This window comes from Saccopteryx leptura, chromosome 3 (genome assembly GCF_036850995.1).
Source record: "Saccopteryx leptura isolate mSacLep1 chromosome 3, mSacLep1_pri_phased_curated, whole genome shotgun sequence".
In the NCBI taxonomy this organism is placed as follows: domain Eukaryota; kingdom Metazoa; phylum Chordata; class Mammalia; order Chiroptera; family Emballonuridae; genus Saccopteryx; species Saccopteryx leptura.
The window spans coordinates 102,216,229-102,237,574 of NC_089505.1; the positions used below are offsets into that span (position 1 = coordinate 102,216,229).

Genomic DNA, 21,346 nt, shown 5'->3' on the forward strand with positions numbered 1-21,346 from the left:
AGAACTGAAGGGGCCTTAGGGACAGGCCAATCTAACTGTCACCACCCTATGTCCCAATTTATAGTTAGGGAAACTGAAGTCCTGAAGTAACGTATGCACATCGAGAGACTGCAAGTTGAGACAAGAACCCAGGGCTCCAATCAGTTGGCCTTCTTTCCATTAGACAACCTTGTCAGACTGGTATTTTGATATAAAAATGGTGTTTCAGGCAGATCTGGCAGCAGAATGCAGAGGAAAAGAGGAATTTGAGTCCAGGAGACTGTAAAAATGATTACAAGGATGAGCTGATGGGAGGGACTAGACTCAAATAAAATGGAAAGGATGGGCTGGGAGTGAGAACCACTAAGTAGGAAGAAACAAAAGAACTTGTCAGGAAATCAGACATGGCAGTGAGGGAGAGAGCTGTGCGGAGGTAATCTGTGGGCCATTCTCAGGACTGGGGAAATTTCTCCTAAGTTCATGGGGTAACCCCCAACCCCTGCCTCAGAGACAGCAGACAGCAATGAACACAACTAGGTCCTCTTCCCTTTGGCCGACCTCTTTTTTTTTATTTTAAGATTTTATTTATTCATTTGAGAGAGGGGGTAGGGGGAGGAGGAGAGAGAAAGAGAGAAGGGGGAGGAGCAGGAAGCATCAACTCCCGTATGTGCCTTGACCAGGCAAGCCCAGGGCTTTGAACCCGTAACCTCAGTGTTCCAGGTTGATGCTTTATCCACTGCGCCACCACAGGTCAGGCCCCTCTGGGCCACCTCTACATGGACTTTCTTCTCTGATTCTCCTGTTCCATATTTTAGAACCTTCCATTTACATCTGGTGCACAGACATGTGAATTTGGATGATCATCTGTGAAATTAAAGGCCAAGCCAGAACTGTCACATCCTGACAGTTTAGAGACAGTGGAGGATGCAAAACCAAGTATGTGTATTAGGCAGTACGGCCCAGTGATGAAGAACTTGGATTTTGATGCCTGAATCCCAGCTTTGCCAAATTCTTGCTGTGAGAGCTTGATCACATCACTTCTCTAAGGCTGTTTGCTCATACATAAAATGAGGCTAATGCTACCTGACCTCATGCGGTTACTGTACAATGCAAATGAGATGATGCATAAAGCACTGAGCATAGTCCCCGAAACACAATTAGGGCCTAATATCAATGTTGGTGGTTACAGTCATTGTCATCGTCATCATCATCATCATCATCATCATTGTCGATGCAGCTATGGTCAGGGGCACTTGGCCTTTGCATATGGCTGTGGTGGACAGAAGTGAGCTTCCCAATAAGGACCAGATAATGAGTACAGAATACAGCCTCTCGGCCCCTCTGTCATTTTTCAGGCCTAGGGGTAAGTGGTGACTCAGAAGAAAAAGGGGGCAGATGAAGGTCCTCACAAGGCCAACACAGGAAGCTTGAGTACATCAATTGACATTTCATAGCCCTGCAGACTTTTTGAGGAAGGGAAGAGGGACAGCTGTGTCAGGACACACACCAGAAAGGGGCTTGGGGACTATGTTGGGGGCATAGCAAAAACCCAACCAGCCTCAGCCCGATGCTTGCAGGAAATGGGAGGGATGAGGAATCTCATTTCATCCTGCAGTTACTCACTACCTTCCTGACTACCATTCCCAGCACAGACCGTCACAATATACCACTAGGAGGCCTCCACAAGGACAGTTCTATAATAGGATGGGAACAAGATGCAAAAGAAACCCAACATCTTTGCTTCTAGAAAGGATTCCCTAGAATGCAGCTTATCAACACATGACAATTAATATGCAGGGTTATCTTCCTTATCTAACAGCCATTTATTTGGTGTCCTTTGACTCCCTGGAGCTAACCAAAAACCAGGGCAAAGGACCAAAAATCTTGTTATACCCCTTCTGAGCAGTCCAAGGAAGGGTTACAAATTCTAAGCACTAAGGCAGTGCACTTTAGTTGCAGGAGAGTCCTTAAAGTCCTCTCTCAGTAACCACCTAGTTTTCCTTTAGACAGTTGTAAATCATGTAGCTGATCAGAAGTAATAAATCTGAAATGAACGGGGAGAGCTGCTAGGGGCTGGCACATTAAAGGCAATGAAGAGTAATGGCCGGCCGCCTGACCATAAGGGAGATGACATCAAGTATAAAACACAATCAAAAGGACTCTGAGGACAGCTGCGGGGGGTCATGTAGTGTAGGTGCAAAGAGCGAGCCATACCTTCAGAGGCCAGAGGGTGCCACTGCTCTGACATCAGACCTGGTCACAGATATTCTGGCTCTCTGGGATGCTAAGGGATGTTAGGTATGGCCGGCCAGATGACTTGCCAGCGAGATGTGGATGGAAATGATCAGTGTCACTTCTGGGCAGAAAGCTTCCCCATGCTCTCTTCCAACACTCCCAGACTGCGGCAGCTCTGCCAGCCTGAGTCCCCAAGTGAGGATAAAAATGACACAGAGCAGACCTTTCAGCTGACCCACAGAGGACAAGTAGCATGGGCAATAAATAAACTTTTGTTGCTTTTTAGAGTTGCTTGTTACTACCATATGACATAGTCTATCCTCAAGAGTTGAAACATTCTCAAGAGTTAAATGAGGTCAGTCCACATCAAGGCTGTGTGCAGTATCTTTTTGGTAAATTAATATTTAACATAGTCAATGTTATGTTTTGTGGCTTAAAGGATACTTCTCAATTGTAGGGAAAACTCACCTATTCCAATGTTGATGGATAAATGAGCTATTACCAGAATATGTACTGAATGGAGAAGAGAGAGATCCAGTTTCCAAATAACTTCTTTCTCTAAGGAGTCTCCTGGTCTTTACAACATATACCTGCATCATGTGTGGGTCTAAGGTAGAAAGAAGTTGGGTCTCATGTGCTAAAGCTGCCAAAACCTTGGCATCTGCAGAACCAGTCCAGGCACAAGGGGTGGCATCTATGGTTCTGTGAGTGCTCTGTGGGGGTTCTGGTCCCTGGCTGAGGGTTGGAAGGCACCACTATTACACATCTGTCTGTACTCTCATAGAAGGAAATGCATCGTGTTGTTGAGTAAGCCAACAACTTCAGAATATAGTCTTTTTAAGCATATGAGGAACATTTAGAAAGTTGACCTCATACTGGGCCAACAAGCTCCCAGCCTGTGTTGGAGGCACGGACCTTGAACCTATTGTGGAGAGATACACTTCCCTTTTGCCCTCGCCTCCTCTGGGTTCCCCTACCTGAACAGAGGTAAGAAGTCTAGAGAAGTGGAGAGGGCTGTTTCAGGTTGATCCTCTCAGACAGCTTTGAACTACATTCCCCAGGAATATTTCTTTTCCTTTTATAGTTTTTTTCCACATGGGCATAAGTGGTAAGCGAACAAACTTTTCCTTCAGTCTAGAAGGAAAAGTTACTTCCAGATGGCTCCCCATCTTGCTCCAATGCAAATTAAACAGAGAATAATTCAACATACCATTAGGCAAACATAAGTATATTAATATCATATGTATTATAAATGGAACAGAATAAAAATTCAATCGACTGCTTGACTTAAATTTGAGGCTAGGGCCTCAGAGCCAGAAAGCAGACAACATACAGCACCCTGATTCGGAGCAAGCTGGAGGCTCACGGTATCTGAGGTAAGAGAGCCAAGACCAAACGGTTCCTAGACCTCTCCAGGGGTGGCCTCCTGAACTCTAGCTGACCACACTACCTCCCTCTTGTGTTTAGATGGCTACTTAACACTGCTATTCTATCTTCTCCAACTCAATCTACTTGTGTCAAGATATATTTTCAGCAAAACCCAAGGCATCCCGAGCTTCTGAGGCCCCCTCTGTACCTCAGCTTCTCTCCTATGCTGTGGACAGTGCAGTCTGCATGGTCACAAGGATAACTTAGTCCTAAGGACTCAGTGTTAATGTTCCATGCACTGAGAAGGCTTGAAAATAAACAGAGGCTCTGATGGTGGTCCATAACCTAGAAAGTTACCTAAAGTGCTGAGAACTCACCAAGTGGCCCTGGGGAGGGAGGAGGCTGAGAGGTATGAAGACAGGTTCTAGGTTGGACTAAAGGTCCTGAAGGTAGGAATTTTCACTCCATCCTTCGGCTTCATTTCTTCTACTGCAGAAGCCAGACTGGTCCAAGGTGAGGCAGCAGGCTCGCTGGGTGAACAGTGCTCACGGTGCTCAGCTTAGGGCTCGGATGCTCCCCAACCCCACCAGGGTGTGCCCGTATCCTATACCATCAGGGCTCTGGCCCCAGAAAGTCAGTGTGCCCATCAGTAAGTAACCCAAGTCCCACCACGAATTTAAGATCAATTAGTCCAAGAGCAAAGTACCAGTTATCCAATCAGTAGTGTGATCACATCCTTTCGATCTGTGCAGAAGGGCCATGTCGACCACTTCCGATAGAAGGTTAAGGGAAGACCCCAAATGGGAATGCAGCTTCTCTATCATCTGCAACCTTTTACGAACGGCCAACTGTGTCTAAAGGCTGGACAGATGGTGTGGGGCCCCCGGTGTGAGCGATGGTCCAATGCCTTCAATCAAGTTGTTCCATTGGTCATAGTTTTCTTTCAGGTCTGAAAAAAGAAAAAAAAAATAGGAAGGTTAGGTAAATAATTATAAGGCCGGATCAAAGAGTACCTACCATAGCCTTAGTGGGACATCCTGGAGAGCACCTAGGATACTAACAGGACTGGCTGCGACGGTGGCAGCAGTAATGGTAACTACTATTCCCTCATGCCTTTAGAAAAATGTTTCATAAATGACTTGCTGAATCCACAATAATTCAATAATGAAATAAAAACAAAAAGTAACATTTAGTGAGAATAACTAACTCATACTCTGGTTTCTCTTCAGATCGCATAAATCTTTCGCCTTTTACTAAAGATTTCCGTGGAGAGAATAACTAACTCATTGTAGGAACTGTGCTAAATGTGTACTATTTCATTTAATTTTTACAGTATCTCTGTGAGCTAAATACTATTATTAGCCCTACTTTGCAGTTGAGGAAACTGAGGCTCAAAGAAGCTATCTGATTTGTCCAAGGTCATTATGGCTGGTGACAGGGGCAAAATTCATACCTTGGTCAGACAGGGTGAGAAAATGGAAAGCCTGCTTCCAGGCTCTGGGATGCTGCCGAGCAGGACAAGGTCCTTCGCAGCACGCCAGCCAGTGGGTGCAGATCAGGGCCGCCTCAGTGAGGGGCAGAAGAAATAGGGTGGCCGCACCATGAAGCAGTGTAACCCTAGGTGTGATTCAAGAGAGGGCCTGGGGCCATGGGCAGATGGGTCTACCTGCGAAGAACGGTCTGAAAGGATACATGGCCTCAGGCTAAGGGAGTTGGGCACAGCTGAGCCTGCAAAAGATGTCCTTGTTCAAAACAAACAAAACCTGGGACAGATGGCAGGGACCACTCTCCTCCATCTTTGGATCCAGTGCCCTGCCAAGAACTGTCATGGAACAGGTCCTCACCAAATAAGTGCTACATATTCATTCATTCAGAAAATACTAAGCACAACCACAATGTGCCACAGTCAGTTCTTGGTTCCAGGAAGTCCATCCACAAATAGAAATCCTTGTCCTCACAGAGCTCACAATCTAGTAGGCAGAGATACCAACAGATTTAATAAATTACATAGGATGTGAAAAGATTATACATGCTATGGGGGAAATAAAGAGCCAGATAAGAGCAGTGGTGGTGACCAGGGGATGGAGGTGAGGGGAGGCAGGAAATGCTCTCAAAAGGTTAGGGTGGGCCTTACTGGGAAGGTGAGATTTGAGCAAAGACTTGAAGGAGGTAGGAGCGAGCCATGAGACTAGACAGAAAGAATGTTCCAGGCAGTGGAAGAGCAGTGCAAAGGCCTGAAGTGAGTGTGCCTGGAGTGTCGGAGGCGTGTGCGGCGAGAGTGAAGTACCCAGGGGAAGGACAGCAGGGAGCTCAGGAGGGACTGGAGGACCATATCATTGGGCCTAGCAGGACAATGGACGTTGGTTTTGACTCTCAGAGAAATGGGGAGTGACTGGAAGATTCTGAGCAGAGAAGTGACAAGCTCTGACTTTTTTTTTTATTTTTTGTTTTTAACAGAGACAGAGAGAGAGGGATAGATAGGGACAGACAGACAGGAACGGAGAGAGATGAGAAGCATCAATTATCAGTTTTTCATTGCGACACCTTAATTGTTCATTGATTGCTTTCTCATATGTGCCTTGACCGTGGGGCTACAGCAGACCGAGTAACCCACTGCTCAAGCCAGCAACCTTGGGTCCAAGCTGGTGAGCTTTTGCTCAAACCAGATGAGCCTGCGCTCAAGCTGGCAACCTTGGGGTATCAAACCTGGGTCCTCCACATCCCAGTCCAACACTCTATACACTGCGCCACCGCCTGGTCAGGCGACTTACTTTCTAATGGGATCACTCTGGCTGCACTATTAAGACTGTGTAGGGAGGCAAAGGTGTCAGTAGAGAGAACAGCTAGGCAACTAATACAGTAATTTTAATTTCGATGATAGACGACTTGCACAGGATGGCCACTGTGGGGTGATGCCAAGTGATTAGCTTCCCTGCACATTTTTTTTTTTTACAGAGACAGAGAGAGAGTCAGAGAGAAGAATAGACAGGGACAGACAGACAGGAACGAAGAGATGAGAAGCATCAATCATTAGTTTTTCATTGCGCATTGCGACACCTTAGTTATTCATTGATTGCTTTCTCATATGTGCCTTGACTGTGGGCCTTCAGCAGACTGAGTAACCCCTTGCTTGAGCCAGTGACCTTGGGTCCAAGCTGGTGAGCTTTTGCTCAAATCAGGTGAGCCTGCGCTCAAGTTGGTGACCTTGGGGTCTCGAACTTGGGTCTTCAGCATCCCAGTCCTGTGCTCTATCCACTGCGCCACGGCCTAGTCAGGTTTCCCTGCACATTTTAAAGGTAGAGACAATAGGGTTTTCTGAGGGACTGAATGTGAGGTATAAGAAAAGAAACATGAATAAGGCTTGAGTAACTAGAAGGATGGAGTGATTACTGGTCATGAAGGCAAAGACTGAAATTGAAACCAGTTTTTATGATGTCTATTAGATGTCAAGTAGCGGGTTATATAAATCTGATGTTCATGGGAGATCAAACTGGAGATATAAACTGGGGACTGGACAGCATGGAGATGGCATTTAAAGCCATGAGACTAGATGACAACAGGGCACAGAGACAGAAAGGAGGTCCAAGCACTGAGCCCTGAAGCAGCAAAGTAGGCCATGGAGGGGCTGATACTGAGATGGGAGAAAATCAGGGTGGTGTCTGGGAAGGATGGCACTGTCACCTCTGCGAGGAGGCTCAGAGTTCCCATGAGCTGAGGAATGAGGACTGACTGCTGCACTTGGCACTGTGAACGTCACTAGCAACCTTGACAAAAGCAGTTTTAATGAAGAAGTGGGAGGCTAAACCCTGACTGGAAGGGGTTTAAAGGAGGATGGGAAGAGAAGAATCAGAAAACACGAAGAGTCTTTGGAGGAGTTTTGCTGTTAGAAGGAACAGGAGTCAAGAGAGATATTTTTTTCAGAGAAATTTCAGCCTGAAATGAACCAGTAGAGAGAGAGAAATTGACAGCCCAAGGTAGAGAGAAAAGAATTGCTGACACAACTATCTCAGCAGATCATAAAGGATGAAATCTGGGACTGGGGGAGCGGCTGGCCCTAGGGAGGGAGCGGAGCAGGAAACGTTAGCAACCAGAGGGAAAGCTGAGTAGGCACGAAGGTGGGTAGGCTGGGATCTGAGGAAGTCCTGATTGCTTCCCTTTTCTTGGTGAAGTAGGCAAAGTTAATCAGCTGAGAGACAGGAAAGGGGAGGAGGTGTTGGAGGCCTGATGGGAAAGGAGAAGGTGTGAAACAGTCTCCCAGCAGAGTGGAAGAGAGGATGAATAGGATGAATAGGTGGAGGCAGGAGCTGCATATGGTTGGTATGAAGGAAGCACCGACCTCAATGGAAGATGATAACCCCACTGGGGGTATGTGCTTCCAGGGGTATTTTTTTTAGGATTGGTGCGAGGTTCAGCTCAGCCACCTACAACCTACCATATTTTCCCATGTATAAGACACACCTTTTTCTAAAAATTTGGGGTCTAAAAACTGTCTTCTACAGTGGCTGTCAAGTCATTTAAGAAGTGTGGCATTTCAAATGCCATAGATGGAACTGAGGACGAGGCAATATATGAAGACAGTGATTTGTCATCAGACACAGATGAGGACAAGCTAATGGATGGGAGTTTTGACAATGATGAGGAGTCGTATGAATTTTATGATGAATAAAATTTGAGTTCAATAACTTTATGTAATACATTTCCCCCCAAATTTCAGGCCCTAAAATTAAGGCACATCTTATACATGGGGAAATATGGTATTTTTACTTTCCCATGAGACAATGTACTGTACAGCCACCAAAAAGCTTTTCTCTCGTTGTAGAGCTAATTAACCCTAGCAGAGGGCCTCTGCCTTTTTTCAGACTGTCTTATCTCTTATCAGCTAGATATTCCCACCTGGGCCTCTGCCTCTCCACTTGCCCCGTCTTGCCTATCCTCCATGATGCAGCCAGATTGCAAATACAAGTCTAATCATGACACCCCTGCTCAGAACCCAAGGACTCTCAGCCTATGGCACGACATTCAGACTTATTTCAGCAAATACATGGGCTTCTAGATCTGGCTTCTGGACATTTTCCTACCTTCATCTTTTAACAATTCACTATCCCGAGCTCCAGATACACTATACATAGTTTCTCAAAACTGGCCAGGCCCACAGAAGCTCTGTGCCTTCTGTCTGAAGACCCTTACCCCTTCTTTGCTTGGTGAATCGTAATCACCTGTTAAGATAAAAGACAAGCATCACTTTGCCTAGGGAGCCTCCTTTTCCAGCTGTCTTCTCCCTCCTATCCAGAGTTAGGTCCCTGTCCGCTGTGTCACCTGAAGACTGAGCGTATCCACTGGTCATCGGAGTCACTGGCAGAATAGTAGGGCAATTAAGCACTTTAGAGGCCACTGCATCTGAGTGCGTCCGGCCTGCATGCAGCTGAGAGCAGAAGAAAGGCCCTGCTCGGCCATTCAACCAGAAGGCTAGTGTCCAGAGCAGAGGCGACAGTCCTGCTGTTCCAGGCACTGTCAACTTGAAGGCTGCTTGTGGCATTGACGCCAAAAAGCAGGGTCAGCGGTGACACAATGTATGGTGTGTTGGACTGGGATAACAAAGGACCCAGGCTCGAAGCCCCAAGAGATCACCAGGCTGAAAACAGGCTTGGAGGCAGTGTGTCTCCATCAGAGCACAGTCCCACCTGGCCCAAACTTGATTTATGTCTCTGTGATTTCCTTCATTCTCCGTCACCCCCACTCACCTGGCCCAAACTTGATTTATGTCTCTGTGATTTCCTTCATTCTCCGTCACCCCCACTCAGGTCTTCACTTCCCTGCGCTGGTCTCGGCAAAGCACATGGGCTTTCAAATCAGACAGCTTGGATTGCATTCCGGCTTTGCTACTTAGTAACCAAATAACAGTCTATAGATCACTTAAATGTTCAAAGCTTCAGTATCCTCATCTATAAAATGGAGTTAATAATAAATTACCTACTGGAAAGAGCTGTCTTTAGGACTGTACATGATAATGCATCTAAAGTACTCACTGGAAGGTGGGGTATAAAGCAAGTCCTCCACAGTCCTCCTACTGTCTAAGACTCTCCCTGCCTTCCACCTCCTCTTCTGCTGGTGTCCAGTAATGTGTCTCTTGGGTCAGAAGACACTGCTACTAACGGGAGGCCAAACATGCCATGGTGGGCTCCCCTGTCATCTTTAGCTCCTACCTAATGATATGGTGCCTAAGAGAAATCGGGGAAAGTAGGCTGAGGACTGTGTAGTCAGGCCCCTTAAAAGCCTTGAGACATGGACCTAGTCCTCTTCTACCAGATGATCAGAATGAGGCTTTACGGTCTCCATGAGCCCTAAAGTGACTAACCCCAGGCTGGTACAATGGTTGATGATAAGCAAGATGAAACGAACAGGCATAAATATAAAAAAATGCAAATTTAGGTTTAAAAAGTCAATACTTTCATAATAGGACAGATTGTTTTAAAAGCAAACTCAATCCAAACCAAATTTGTTAGGCCCTTGGTGGAAATGTTAATGTACTCGGGCCATTCATCCAGAAAGAAGGCTAGTGTCCAGAGCTGAGGTGACAGTCCTGCTGTTCCAGGCACTGTCAGCCCATGTCTAGCACGTCCTGTTCAAGCCAGGGCACCACACATTAAAGGACAATAAGAAATGGCAACATGCCTGACCAGGCGGTGGCGCAGTGGATAGAACGCTGGACTGGGATGCGGAGGACCCAGGTTCGAGACCTCGAGGTCGCCAGCTTGAGCGCGGGCTCATCTGGTTTGAGCAAAAAAGCTCACCAGCTTGGACCCAAGGTCGCTGGCTCGAGCAAGGGGTTACTCGGTCTGCTGAAGGCCCAAGGTCAAGGCACATATGAGAGGGCAATCAATGAACAACTAAGGTGTCCAATGCACAATGGAAAAAAAAAACTAGTGATTGATGCTTCTCATCTCTCCGTTCTTGTCTGTCTGTCCCTGTAAAAAAAGAAAAGAAAAAAAAAAGAAATGGCAACATGCCAAATTGCAGGGAAACAGGTGGATGGACTGTGGGCATTTAGCTTAATGAACAAGAAACACAGGGGCCACCATGGGTGAATTCACCGGATGTTAAAGGGTCTGAGGCTTCTTTGGGTAGCTCTTGAGGGGACAACCAGGGCAAGTAGGGAGGAGTTACAAAGTATCAGACCTTGGTCTTAGGTCAGCCTTAGGTTAGAGCTTAGAAATGCCAGCAGCCTGGCTCCCTCCTAAAGGAAGCTGCCCTACACATAGCGTCTGCTGAGGATCACCCTCATGCAGAGAAGGGTAGCCTACTCCATCCTGATTGGATCAGAAGGGGACATCGGATCAAGAGAGCTCTGGGTTTCACCAGGTTGGGCAGTGGCCTATATGTGTTTTGGCAGGTAAAGAAAAACTGAGACAGTCAAGTTGTTGTTTATCTTGGGACTCTGGTCTAAGAATCCCAAGAAGATGTGGCAGTGAGCAGTGGAACTGAAGAGAAAAGGCTGCCACAGGATGGAGAGAACAAACCTTGAGTGGCTTACGCCAACTGAAGTTGTAAGAAGTTATGAGGAAGCAGAAAGTATGAATAAGCAGATGCTATCAGCAAGGGAAAAAATATGGATTAGAAAGAAGAAAAATGCAGACGGGCCTGACCAGGCGGTGGCACAGTGGATAGAGCATTGGACTGGGATGCGGAAGACCCAGGTTCGAGACCCCGAGGTCACCAGCTTGAGCGTGGGCTCATCTGCTTTGAGCAAAAATTCACCAACTTGGACCCAAGGTCGCTTGCTCAAGCAAGGGGTTGCGTGGTCTGCTGAAGGCCCACGGTCGAAGGCACATATGAGAAAGCAATCAATGAACAACTAAGGTGTCGCAATGCGCAACGAAAAACTAATGATTGATGCTTCTCATCTCTCCATTCCTGTCTGTCTGTCCCTGTCTATCCCTCACTCTAAACTAATGATTGATGCTTCTCATCTCTCCATTCCTGTCTGTCTGTCCCTGTCTATCCCTCACTCTAACTCTCTCTCTGTCTCTGTAAAAAAATAAAATAAAATAAAAATTAAAAAAAAAAAAGAAAAGAAAATGCAGACAGGAGGAAAGCGAACAGATGTCATGAGAGGAAGGGACACAGAGACTGCCCCCATGAAAGATGGGAGCCAGTCCCATGAGCTACCTTGGTTCCCAGAACATCGCACTTCCATTCTGGCAACGTGGATTTTCATAAACAAACTCCCCTTTTTTCTTGAGGTATATTAGTGAATCTCTAGTCCTTCTAACCCCCAAAAAGCCTAACTAGAATATCAACTCTAAAAGCCATTAAAGTTTCCCGTGGTGGTGAGGGCTGACCCTCGTGGCAGGCCAGTGCCCATGCTGCTTGAGCATGTGGCAGGGAGGATATGAGAGGATACCTCCTAAGCACAGGTGGCTGGACCAGAGACTGCTAGACATGGCCTGGCCATTTCGCTTGTCTGTGATTTATGACATTAGTCATAATACTTCCATGCTTTGTTTTTTAAAGCATTTCTACAAATTTAACCTATTTATCATCATAACCTCCTCCATAATACAGATGAGGTGAGTGAAAATGAGTTCGGACAGAGGTAGTAGAGCCAAGCAGTGGTTTTCAACCGCCAGTCCACGGACCGATGTTGGTTCATGAAAGAGCTAACCACCCTGATGCTGTATGACGATTACAGAGTCTGGCCTGGCCAATAACTTGGTTGATTGGAGCATCGTCCTGAAGCACAGAAGTTGCTGGCTCAATCCGCAGTCAGGGCACATACAGGAACAGACTGATGTTGCTGTCTCTCTCTCATTCTCCCTTCCTCTCTCTCTAAAGTCAATAATCTGAAGAAAATTTTTAAAAACAAACATCTAAAACAATTTTTAAGCCTGACCAGGTGATGGCGCAGTGGACAGAGCGTCGGACTGGGATCCTGAGGACCCAGGTTCGAAACCTGGAGGTCGCCAGCTTGAGTGCAGGCTCATCTGGTTTGAGCAAGGCTCACCAGCTTGAGCCCAAAGTCTCTGGCTCGAGCAAGGGGTCACTCGGTCTGCTGTAGCCCCTCAAACAAGGCACATATGAGAAAGCAATCAATGAACAACTAAGGTGCTACATAGAAGAATTGATGCTTCTCATCTTTCTTCCTTCCTGTCTGTCCCTATCTGTCCCTCTCTCTGTCTCTGTCACCCCCCCACCAAAAAAGAAAAATTTTAAAAAAGATTATAGTCTGTAATCATTGGGTCTATAAATCGTGGCCAGCACAAAATTTCTGGTAGACCAACACTGGTCTGTGGACTGGCGGTGGAAAACCACTGGAGTAGAGAGAGGTGAGTATTCCATTTACAGTGAAGAAACCGCAGCTCAGAGAAAATTAAATGTAGTCAGAGACTACAGGATCTCAATGTAGCCAGAGACAGAGTCAGGATCTGCAAACTTCCTGCTAAGTGTTCTTTCTATATTTCTATGAAACTCTCTCCTTTAGTCGGGGTTTCCTTTTGCCATAAGTTTCCCTGACCCGAGACACATCAGTATAGACCACTATGCATGGAAATCTCAGGACTCCGTGGCTGCCCCACAAGCCCCAGTTCTTTCCTTACCGAGGTGCTTCTGAAGGAAAGCCAACATGGCCCGCACCACAATCTCCTGGCCTTCATAGGGGTCCAAGGTCCCACGGGTCTGAGAGGAGAAGAATTTCCCAATCCAGGTCCCAGCCACAAAAGTAAAATCAGTTTGACTCCGGTGAACAGAACCACTAGAGGAAAAGAAAAAGAAGTAACTGGTAGTGATCTGGGGCTAGGCCACACAAATATCTCTTAAGTACCTACTATGTGCAAGATATTTTATGTGCATTATTTCACTTAATTTTCACAATAAGAGAAGTGTCTTCCCCTTTGACAGAATCAGGAGAGAAATGATCTGCCCAAGGTCACACAGTTTGTACGGAACAGAGAATCTGAATACAGGTGTGCTGCCTTCAGAGCTGTCTCAACTCCTAGAGCAAAATGTCTGACAGTGCGGGGAAAAGGCTGGGTCAGCTGGAGTAGGGACTGGGGCAAGGAGGCCACATCTGCAGCACCTGCCATTCCTATGTTATTATAAACTACAACACCATGGTTTTTACCTGGTGACTTTGAAACCTTCACAAAACCTATCAGCTCCTGTCTTCAGAACTATGCCATAAAGTAAACAGGAAAAATGAATTTAAGTGAGGGCAAGTGCTTGCAAAACAGGGTTTCTGGACTAGAATTTAAGTCCTTTGATATCAAATATTATACATTTAATGCAAAGGTGAAATTTTCCCAAGGTTCATTCTGAGCTAAATTACTTATAACTAAAATTATTAGCCAAATCAACGAGGGAAGGAAAATCTAAATGCTAGACTTTAATATCAAGCAAAAAAACAAAACAAAACAAAAAAAATCTGACTTAAAAAAAATGTATTTTTAAAGGCACATGAAAAGGTATAAGAATAATATAACAGATACTTGAGTGTCCAGCACTCAGTTTAAGAAAGAATACATTACCAGTAGTTAAATCCCCCTGTGTACCTGTTCCCAACTGCTCTCACCTCTTTTCCCTCCAGGGGTCACAATTACCCTGAATCTGACTGGCTGAGGAAACGCCCAAGGAGTCTCCTGTTGCCATGAAAGCGACATGAAAGGGGAGGGGCCGGCCCCATGGAAGAGAGCCCAGCCAAGGGGAGCAAGGGAAGAAGTGCTGATAGTGAGTGCATTCCTAGCCTTCCAGGGCTGTGGATTTGGCATTTCAGCTACCTGAGTAATTCCAAAGGTCTGTGGCATGCAGTTACTTGTTTCGCTGAAACAGAGCCTGGAACCCTTGAAGCATGTATGCTGTTAGGCTCAAGTGCAGGACAGGAGCAAGCCAGAGACTTGTCAGTGAGCCTTCAGCCCTGCACCTGGAGCTCTAGACCACACCTATGATATTTTCTGTGAAAATTAGCTTCTGAAAGAAAACTATCTGATAGTGCTGGTGAAGGATGTGAAGAGAATGTGGTTTCTCTTAGCCAGAATATAGATAGTTTCTGGAAGATACTTGAATTTAGATAGTCATGAAAATCTCTAAAAATCTATCTTGTGTATGTCAAAGGTCTACCTTCTTCAAAAGACCAGTAAAATTTCCACATGAGGTGATAGATCTCTGGAGTCCACCCAGACCCTCACTTCTCCCTCTCCAACACACAATCCCACTATACCCTTTATCCAGAAAGCAAGAGGTAAATTCTGACATAAAGTTACATAAACTAGCGAAGAAATCACTGTAGGTAGAACTAAGTGGAGAAGAAAATCAAATACGAAATTCTAAAGGAATTAAGATTTTAAAATTCAGGAAGCACTCAGGTACTCCATCAAAAGGGAGAGCTTCTAGATAATCCAAAAGTAACGGAGGGAGCTGTAGCTGGGTAGAAAATGCAGAAGACGCTGGGGATTGCGACCTTGGGGTTTACTCACAGGACGGTTATGACCCTGGATTGTTCGTGCTGGGCACAGATCTTCTTCATCAAGTTGACACTCTCCACTGTCTGGAATTTCTCAGTATTGATGAAGAACACGGGGCCTCGGGCCTTCGGGTAAAAGTCACGTTCTAGGGGAAACATCCAAGCATCCAGAGCCACTGCACACCTGAGACAGAACCAGACATTAGGAACTGCCACAAAGAAGTGGTTAGGGCAGTGAGCTTCCTTCAGTGAGGTGAAGGTTCAGAAAGCCAAGAAGGAGGTAGCAGGGTCCACACTCTTTAGTTAGATCTTTCTCATATGTGCCTTGACTAGGGGGCTACAGCAGACCGAGTAACCCCTTGCTCGAGCCAGCAACCTTGAGTCCAAGCTGGTGAGCTTTGCTCAAACCAGATGAGCCCACGCTCAAGCTGGCGACCTCGGGATCTTGAACCTGGGTCCTCTGCATCCCAGTCCGACGCTCTATCCACTGCGCCATCGCCTGGTCAGGCAGTTAAAATCTTGAATAGAGACCACTTTCACCTGCCACCAAAGATCCTTCTAGATTTTAAACTTGCTGAGGGCATGGATCAGACCTTCTTCCCCTGGGTCTACTCTCAGGCAGCTGACTTCAGTTACACAGAGGGCAGGCACTTCATTCATTTAATCACTCATTCAACATTCGCTGAGTACTGACTGCGTGCTTAGCCCTGGGCTTGAATACAGAGATAAATGACACAGTTCTTGCTGCTCTCAGGAGCTCCCAGCCGAGAAGGGGAGATAGAGCAGAACAAGTAACAAATACAGTGAAGCACCCTGATTGCACAAGTTGCTATGTGAATCCAGAGTCTACATTTCAAGGGAGTCAGGGAAAGTCTCCTTAGTGCCACAACCCAAAGATCTAGCCAGTTTGTCAAGCAGTGATCAAGCAGTAGAGTAACCAAGGGCATTACTAAGGCCCTAAGATAAGCCTCCCCCCACCCCAAATGCTCCTCCAGTCTTCTCCCTCTCAGAAAACGACAATCATCTTCACTCTAATGATACATAACACAGATGAAAAACCTTGATTTCTCTCTTTGCTTTACTTCATGCATCATGTGGTCCTAGAAATTCTAAAACATATTCTGACTCCATTCACATCTCTCCATCTCACTACCTCCATCCTAATGCAAATCCATCCTCTCTCACCCTGACTCTGAGAAGAGCCGCCCTCTAAATAGCCTCCTTGCTTTCAGTCTTGTCCCGCTACAATCCATTCTTCACACAGTAGCCAGAGGGATCTCTTTACATGTACAGATTTTTTTTCTCTGCTTAAAATCCTTCAACCCCTTTCCATCAAACTTAGAATAAAATCTAACTTCCTTTCTCTGACCAACAGCCCAGTGATCTGGCCTCTGTTTATCTCGGATCACATCTTTAATCTCTTCGCCTTCACTGACTATGTTCTTCCCACACTGACACATAGCAAGCTTCCTTCCACCTCAGAGCCTCTGCACTAGCTATTCCCTCTGCCTAGAATGATCTTCCCTTAGACCAGGGGTCCCCAAACTTTTTACACAGGGGGCCAGTTCACTGTCCCTCAGACCGTTGGAGGGCCGGACTATAAAAAAAAACTATGAACAAATTCCCATGTACACTGCACAAATCTTATTTTAAAGTAAAAAACCAAAATGGGAACAAATACAATATTTAAAATAAAGAACAAGTAAATTTAAATCAACAAACTGACCAGTATTTCAATGGGAACTATGCTCCTCTCACTGACCACCAATGAAAGAGGTGCCCCTTCCGGAAGTGCTGCGAGGGCCGGATAAATGGCCTCAGGGGGCCGCATGTGGCCCGCGGGCTGTAGTTTGGGGACCCCTGCCTTAGACCTTCATATGGCTGGCTTCTTTGCCTTTCAAGTCTTGGTTTATGTTATTTTCTAAAAAAAAAAAAAAAGCCTCCAGATACTCTAGCATACCAGCGTATTTCATTTTCTTCATTGCACTTGGGTGCTGAGAATTTGGTTATCTGTTAGCTTGTTTACTAGTCTGTTTCCTCCCACAAATTCCATGAAACCAAGAGGCCTTGTTTTCTTATTCACCACTGAATCTCCAGCCCCCAAAACAGGCCTAGCACAAAACACTTGTGAAACAAATACATCCTGAATAAATGAATGGTGTATAAAGCTAACAGCAGCATCACTGGGAAACTCACCGAAATTGGGTCTCCTTGGCCAAAGCCAGAATAGCTGTGGCCCCTCCAAATGAATGTCCCATTACAGCCACACAGTTCATGTTGATGCCGTCCTGGGGAAAGCAGAGAACTCAGCCCAGTCAGAAACTCAGGAGTGCTTTTTTTTTTTCTTTCTGAAGTGAGAATCAGGGGGTGGCAGGCAGACAGACTCCCACATGCACCCAACTGGGATCCACCTGGCATGCCCACCAGGGGGTGATGCTCTGCCCATCTGTGCAGTTGCTATGTTGCAACCGGAGCCATTCCAGCACCTGAGGCAGAGGCCATGTAGCAGCCATCCTCAGCACCCAGGCCAACTCTGCTCCCATGGAGCCTTGGCTGTGGGAGGGGAAGAAACAGACAGAGAGGAAGGAGAGGGGGAAGGGTGGAGAAGCAGATGGGCACTTCTCCTGTGTACCCTGACTGGGAATCGAACCTGGGACTTCCACACGCCAGGCCGATGCTCTACCGCTGAGCCAACCAGCCAGGGCCAAGGAGTGCTTTTTAAAGGAATCCTTCAGAGACAAGAAGGAACCGTGAGACAATGACACAGAAGCAAAATTCAGTGGGTGAACCCCTACAACCAACCCCACACTATTAAGAAGCTTCCACTGGAGAGTAGCTTTTCAGGCAATCCCTGGACTGACAGCCTTCTGTAGGCAAGAATTCTAAAAACCATGTTTTTTATCTTTATTTTTATAATCTTACCCCCTACAAAACCTAGACTAGAGTAGACATTCAAATATCTATGAGTAAATGACTTGATATTAATTATGTGATTCCAACCTGACCTACCAGTCTAATAGTACATTAAGAGTAAGAACTTGGCTAATGCCACTAGGGTCTCAGAGCATCTGTTTGCAGATGCAAAAATAAACACTTTATAAATTTTTTTTAAAAAAGGGTAGGAACTCTATCTTCTAGGTCAAAAATTTTCAACCGGTATGCTGTGAGAATTTTTAAAACATGCAAAACCTATTTAGACAGCGACACTGACTTCTTTTTTCCCTTAGATTGTTAAATTAAAAAATGACAATAGCCAACACAATAGCCACCTGGTAGAAATGAATCAAAATTATACCTATTTTTCTGTCAGATTGGCAAAATATATTTTTTGGTGTGCTGCAGAATTTTAGTAATTTATTATGTGTGCCGTGAAATGAAAAAGGTTGAAAATCGCTGCTCTAGATCCCTCTTTTTTTTTTTTTAATTTTTATTTATTCATTTTAGAGAGGAGAGGGAGAGACAGAGAGAGAGAAGTGGGGGAGGAGCTGGAAGCATCAACTCCCATATGTGCCTTGACCAGGCAAGCCCAGGGTTTCGAACCGGCGACCTCAGCATTTCCAGGTCGACGCTTTATCCACTGCGCCACCACAGATCAGGCCCTGTCTCTCTTTTTTTAAAATTGGTAACATTTATTATTTTTCAAATTTATTTATTGATTTGAGAGAGAAACATTAATTTATTGTTCCACTTATCTGGTCCAATGGGATGACACATGTACCAGATCAAGGACAGAATGGGGAAGCCTGACCAGGCAGTGGTGCAGTGAATAGAGTGTCAGACTGGGACGCAGAGGACCCAGGTTTGAGACCCCAAGCTCGCCAGCTTCAGCGCAGGCTCATCTGGTTTGAGCAAAGCTCACCAGCTTGAGCCCAAGGTCGCTGGCTCAAGCAAGGGGTTACTCGGTCTGCTGTAGCCCCCAGTCGAGGCACATATGAGAAATAAAGCAATGAACAACTAAGGAACCGCAATGAAGAATTGACGTTTCTCATCTCCCTCCCTTCCTGTCTGTTTGTCGTCCCCCACCCCGCTAAAAAAAAAAAAAAGGACAGAATGAGGGAGCCCCTGCTGCCTGTCCCCTTTGCTCTGAAGTAAGGCCTGTTGTAGAGAAACTAACTCAGATTCTACTTCCCCTGGATCTCTGTCCTGACTGATGCAGCAGAGAGGGCATGTGCCTGCTCAAACATGCTCTGCACGTATCTATTTCTAGCTGTCCCTAGAAGCCTTCAGGACATAGTTACATAAAAAGCCAGTGCAGCTGTCTGTTCAGGGGCTTGGGGAATCTCTGGAGGCTTTGCTGCCCAGCCTCTGCCCTGAACCCTGTTCTTCCCAATTTCTATCCTAAGGCTTTGTATCTAAATTCTCCCTCTTTTCTCAATGCCTCCAGGTCAGCAACTTGGTTGGTGGCCTGTACAGGTATTTTTATAGGCTAATGTAACTCTAATATCAGAAGTATATAGAAGTTTCCCACCTACCACATTTCCTTTCCACATAGGGCCACTCCCTGCCCCCAAACAGGTAAGTTTCTTATGTGTCTTTGCAGAGCTTACTAATGCATACACAGGTAAACATAAATATATACTTGCTGCTTTTTACACAAGGGATTTTTTTTTTTTTACCAGAGACAGAGAGTCAGAGAGAGGGATAGACAGGGACAGACAGACAAGAATGAAGAGAGATGAGAAGCGTCAGTCATTAGTTTTTCGTTGCGACACCTTAGTTCAGTGGTAGTCAACCTGTTCCCTACTGCCCAATAGTGGGCGTTCCAGTTTTCTTGGTGGGCAGTAGCAGAGCAACCAAAGTATAAATAAAAAGACAGATTTAACTATAGTAAGTTGTTTTATAAAGATTTATTCTGCCAAACTTAGCGAAAATCTGACATAAAGTACTTGGTAAGTAGTTATTATTATATGTTTTAACTTGCTGTAACTCTGCTTTATAAATTTTATAAAGTAAAGTTACTTCCCTACTTTATAAATCACCATTACTGTGGAACCGGTGGGTGGTTAGAAAATTTTACTACTAACAGAGATACAAAAGTGGGCGGTAGGTATAAAAAGGTGACTACCCCTGCCTTAGTTGTTCATTGATTGCTTTCTCATATGTGCCTTGACCGTGGGGCTACAGCAGACCGAGTAACCCCTTGCTTGAGCCAGCAACCTTGGGTCCAAGCTGGTGAGCTTTGCTCAAACCAGATGAGCCCACGCTCAAGCTGGCGACCTCGGGGTCTCGAACCTGGGTCCTCCACATTCCAGTCTGATGCTCTATCCACTGCGCCACTGCCTGGTCAGGCTACACAAGGGATGTTAATCTCTTACCTTTTTTACATAATAATGTTAGTACATAGAGAGCTTCCTTATCTTCTTTTTTTTTTTTTTTTTTTTGGTATTTTTCTGAAGCTGGAAACGGGGAGAGACAATCAGACAGACTCCCGCATGCGCCCGACCGGGATCCACCCGGCACGCCCACCAGGGGGCGATGCTCTGCCCATCCTGGGCATCACTATGCTGCGACCAGAGCCACTCTAGTGCCTGAGGCAGAGGCCACAGAGCCATCCCCAGAGCCTGGGCCATCCTTGCTCCAATGGAGCCTTGGCTGCGGGAGGGGAAGAGAGAGACAGAGAGGAAGGAGAGGGGGAGGGGTGGAGAAGCAGATGGGCGCCTCTCCTGTGTGCCCTGGCCGGGAATCGAACCCGGGACTTCTGCACACCAGGCCGATGCTCTACCACTGAGCCAACCGGCCAGGGCCTCCTTATCTTCCTTTTATAACTACATTTGATTTCACCATCATACAGACAGCCACTGATCACCAAATCTGTTCCTCTTCTTCTTGGACACATAGCTAGACTCTATTTCCCAGGAGTCAGATGTAACCTTGAGGCCCAGTTCTAGCCAACAGAATGTGAATGCAAGTGAAATCTCTACTTCCAGGCCTGGTCCACACAAACTCTTTCGTACAATCCTCTATGCCCTTTCCCATTCCTGGCTTAATGTACACAGTGAAGCTGAGTTTTCCAAGTGGAAGAGGGTAGAGCTATAAGATAAAAGAAACCTGGATCCCTGAGTCACCCCATGCACAGGAGCACCCATTTGGGACTTTATGTTGGAGAGAAATAAATTTCTACTATGTTAAGCCACTGAGATTTGGGGTTTCTGTGTATAGCAATTAGCATTGGCCAAACGAATACCTCCATTGTTCCATAATTTATTAAAACTAGTACACTTACTACTGAACATTTAGGATACTATCAATCTTTTTCTATCACAGACAACACTGAAATGAATTATCTTGTACACATATCATGTTGTATGTGTG

The 21,346-nt window shown here is 45.8% G+C and overlaps 2 protein-coding genes and 1 non-coding gene across 4 annotated transcripts in view; 1 reads left to right on the plus strand and 2 right to left on the minus strand.

Annotated features, from left to right (window-relative positions):
- PAQR7 (progestin and adipoQ receptor family member 7) overlaps positions 1-21,346 on the minus strand; it is a 373,180-nt gene that overhangs the window by 87,920 nt on the left and 263,914 nt on the right. The gene's annotated exons all lie outside the window — the stretch shown is intronic.
- The window catches only part of PAFAH2 (platelet activating factor acetylhydrolase 2), a 68,495-nt gene that overhangs the window by 28,516 nt on the left and 18,633 nt on the right, over positions 1-21,346 (minus strand). The window contains exons 8-11 of one of the 2 annotated variants that reach the window (XR_010750211.1): positions 17,231-17,322; positions 15,048-15,218; positions 13,176-13,330; positions 3,960-4,531 (exon numbers count right to left, since the gene is read on the minus strand). Coding sequence is in view for 1 of the 2 variants with exons in the window: in XM_066375492.1 (XP_066231589.1) it covers positions 4,437-4,531; positions 13,176-13,330; positions 15,048-15,218; positions 17,231-17,322 (513 nt within the window). In the remaining variant the exon portion in view is untranslated. Of the gene's footprint in view, positions 1-3,441; positions 4,532-13,175; positions 13,331-15,047; positions 15,219-17,230; positions 17,323-21,346 lie in introns of those variants that run through there. The other variant, XM_066375492.1, reaches the window with a different exon arrangement.
- On the plus strand, positions 4,792-4,904 carry LOC136401856 (U5 spliceosomal RNA). Its single transcript, XR_010750783.1, has one exon. It is a non-coding gene; the product is annotated as a U5 spliceosomal RNA (small nuclear RNA).